Source organism: Galeopterus variegatus, unplaced genomic scaffold (assembly GCF_000696425.1).
Source record: "Galeopterus variegatus unplaced genomic scaffold, G_variegatus-3.0.2 Scaffold2016, whole genome shotgun sequence".
In the NCBI taxonomy this organism is placed as follows: Eukaryota; Metazoa; Chordata; class Mammalia; order Dermoptera; family Cynocephalidae; genus Galeopterus; species Galeopterus variegatus.
Genome location: NW_007728127.1, coordinates 50,988 through 53,702, shown reverse-complemented (window position 1 = coordinate 53,702; position 2,715 = coordinate 50,988). Strand labels below are relative to the sequence as shown.

Below are 2,715 nucleotides of genomic sequence, written 5' to 3'. Positions count from 1 at the left end.
AAGATCAGAAATCATATAAAACAACTGATAATATGTATTACCAGCTTAAAAACAGACATGAGTTTAACTAAATTCAGTTATCAATCCCAATGTAATATTAGCACATGCTCAGAAGGCTCCAAATCCCCATAGACATGGGTAGAAAGAGAACGAATACTCACAAAACACCTGCTATTTACTAGGTTTTTGTAAATACAACCCCCAAATTGATCCTTCAATTGCCAATAACCTAGAGTGACATGTTGACGTCATAACTTTGTTTGTATCAGGACTTCTCACCTCAGCAAGATAATTCTTCATTATGGGAGATTGTCTCGTGCATCATAGGATGTTTAGCAGCATCTCTGGCCTCCACCTACCAGTGTACTACCACCCCCAGTTGTGACAAACAAAAATGTCTCCAAAGATTGCCAAAAGTCCTCTTGGTGGAGGTAGGGATGGCAAAATCACCCTGGTGGAAAACCACTGGTTTACCCTCACAATATCCTATGATCGATGGTAAATTAGTACACTCTATCATCATTATTCACCAGCTTTGCTGGCTGTGTATTGTTTTCCCCCTTAACTTCCCCCATAAGGCCTTTTGTATGCTGCTCTATAACCATAAAACTGGAATACCTTTCCCGTTTCTCTNTCTAGCTCCCATCATCTTTGTACTGATTACTTTATTGCTTTTAAACTGGTCTCTGTTCCACACTTGCCCTCCATGACCCTCTCCTGCACAGTACCTGGTAAAATCCATCCTATGGCTTTTTGTAAGACCTAAAATAATATCTCAACTCCTTACCATCACTTGTATGGCTCTAAATGAGCTGGCCCCTTCTCACTTCTCTATCATCACCTACTAATCTCGGCTAGCTCCACTGTACTCTAAACACACCCGCCTCTTGGTCTTCCTTTCACAGCCAAGAGGGATCCCACCTTCAGGCCTTTGTGCTTGCTGTCCTTTCTGCCTGAAATGCTGTTCCCTCTGCTCTTCCCTAAGTTACCTTCTTCTTGTCATTCAAATCTGAACCTAACCCTTCCTTGACCATTCAGTTATTAATATTAACCTATTTTAATTATCTACACAGTACATATCATCTGTTTTTTTAAATGGTCTGCCTTCACTCCCACTAGAAGGCAAAGTTTCATGACAGCAGGGACTTGGCCTGTCTTGTGCATCAAATCTCTAGCGTCGAGGACGAACCTAGCGTATAGTAGGTGCTCAATAAATATTTGTTGAACTTAGTTAAAAGCGCAAAAACTTGTTGCCCAATCGCTGTCCCCAACTCTGCCTCTTAGCAACATCAATCTACCTGGGAACCACGGACTCCCCTGACAAGTGGCTTTCGTGAACTCTGCCACAGACTGCGACGAAAGACCCCGCTGGGATTGCAGGGCTATCAAGGGACTGAGTAATGAACTACCAGTCTCCCTCTAAACCACAAACAAGTGTGAACTACTCAAGGGGGCGGCGGCAGCGGATATCAGAATCGAAGAGATACGGTGTCCTCTGCGGTCACCCACCTGTCAGAGGAATCTGCGTCGTCAAACTGCCCGGGGACCACCCGGCTCATCAGCAGCCGCCGGTAGTCCATGACCGCAGCGCGCCGAGCCCTCACCGCCTGCTCTGCGCTGGGACGGGGAACGGCACACAGACGGTTTTACCCGGGGCCGATCCAACGGCCTCTCTGTGGATCGCCGCCTCGCAAACCGCTCAGAAGCCCACAGGCCCACAGCTGCCGCCACGTGCCGTAAAGTAGCTGGACCAACAGCTCCTGAACCGTTGGCCCCGAGCCGACCGGAAGCCCTGCCCCGCCGGAAGTCGACCCTGACCGGAAGTCCCACCCCTGTGCTGGGCTGCGCGTCCGGAGCTCGGCAGGACGGTGCGCGAGAGGGACAAACCGACGCGTCAGGGGCGGGTACAGAGTCGCCTAGTTAGGCTTGTGCTGGCATTTCGTTCTGGAGTGTTTCGTTTCTGCGCCCGGTTTGTGTTTCCCCTGCAGAAGGACACGCCTGTTCGGCCTGGGGGCTCACAGCCTCATAACTTCACTACTCTGGGAACAGAAACGCCGAAGTCACCGCGCCGCGCCCAGGGCGTTGGAACGGGCCCCGAGGGCGTCGCGGCCTTTCCCTGGCGAGATAGGCTGGTGCGGGCGGACGTCACACAGGGCCGTTCTAGTGCGCCGGAGCGTAGCCGCCAGGTTGTCAAAGCCCTCGGTGGACGAGGGTGAAGAGCGTCCTTCTCCCTCGCACGAAGGCCGGTGCGGAGGGAGGAAGCGCGAAAACCTCGTGCGGGTCCAGGAAACTGTGGCTCCTGGAAGTGAGCACACTTTTGCGTCTTAAAAAGTTTGGTGCGCTGTTTTGAGACAAAAATGAGGAAAAAAGTTAAAGTTTGTCATACGACTGGTAAAAATTTTTTAGAACAGAATTTTGCCAGTAATTCCCATGATGCCCCTGTTAAAGCCTATCTTAAAACAGCTTTAGGATGTTTCTGGAATATCCAAATATTTACATCAATTTTTAAAAAAATCGAACATGAATCTGGTTAAGGATAGAAATAAAAGAAAAAATAAGCCTAACTTAAAGATAAAAAATCCGCAGTGCCTTATAACGTATGAAAAATGTTGTTAACGTGTAATTGGAAGTTTTGGGTTCACAAACAAAAAAGTAAGAAATAAGGCCCTTGTGGGTTTTTTTTTTTTTTTTTTTTTTTGCATTTGGAAAAAAAAG

At 48.0% G+C, this 2,715-nt stretch overlaps 1 protein-coding gene across 1 annotated transcript in view; it reads right to left on the bottom strand.

The window, feature by feature from the left end:
* Window positions 1-1,761, bottom strand: part of RIOK1 (RIO kinase 1) — a 25,403-nt gene extending 23,642 nt beyond the window's left edge. The window contains exon 1 of the mRNA XM_008580088.1: window positions 1,510-1,761. Coding sequence (XP_008578310.1) covers window positions 1,510-1,580 — 71 coding nt within the window. The 5' untranslated portion in view covers window positions 1,581-1,761. The remainder of the gene's footprint in view (window positions 1-1,509) is intronic.
* Between the last annotated feature and the right edge of the window lie 954 nt (window positions 1,762-2,715).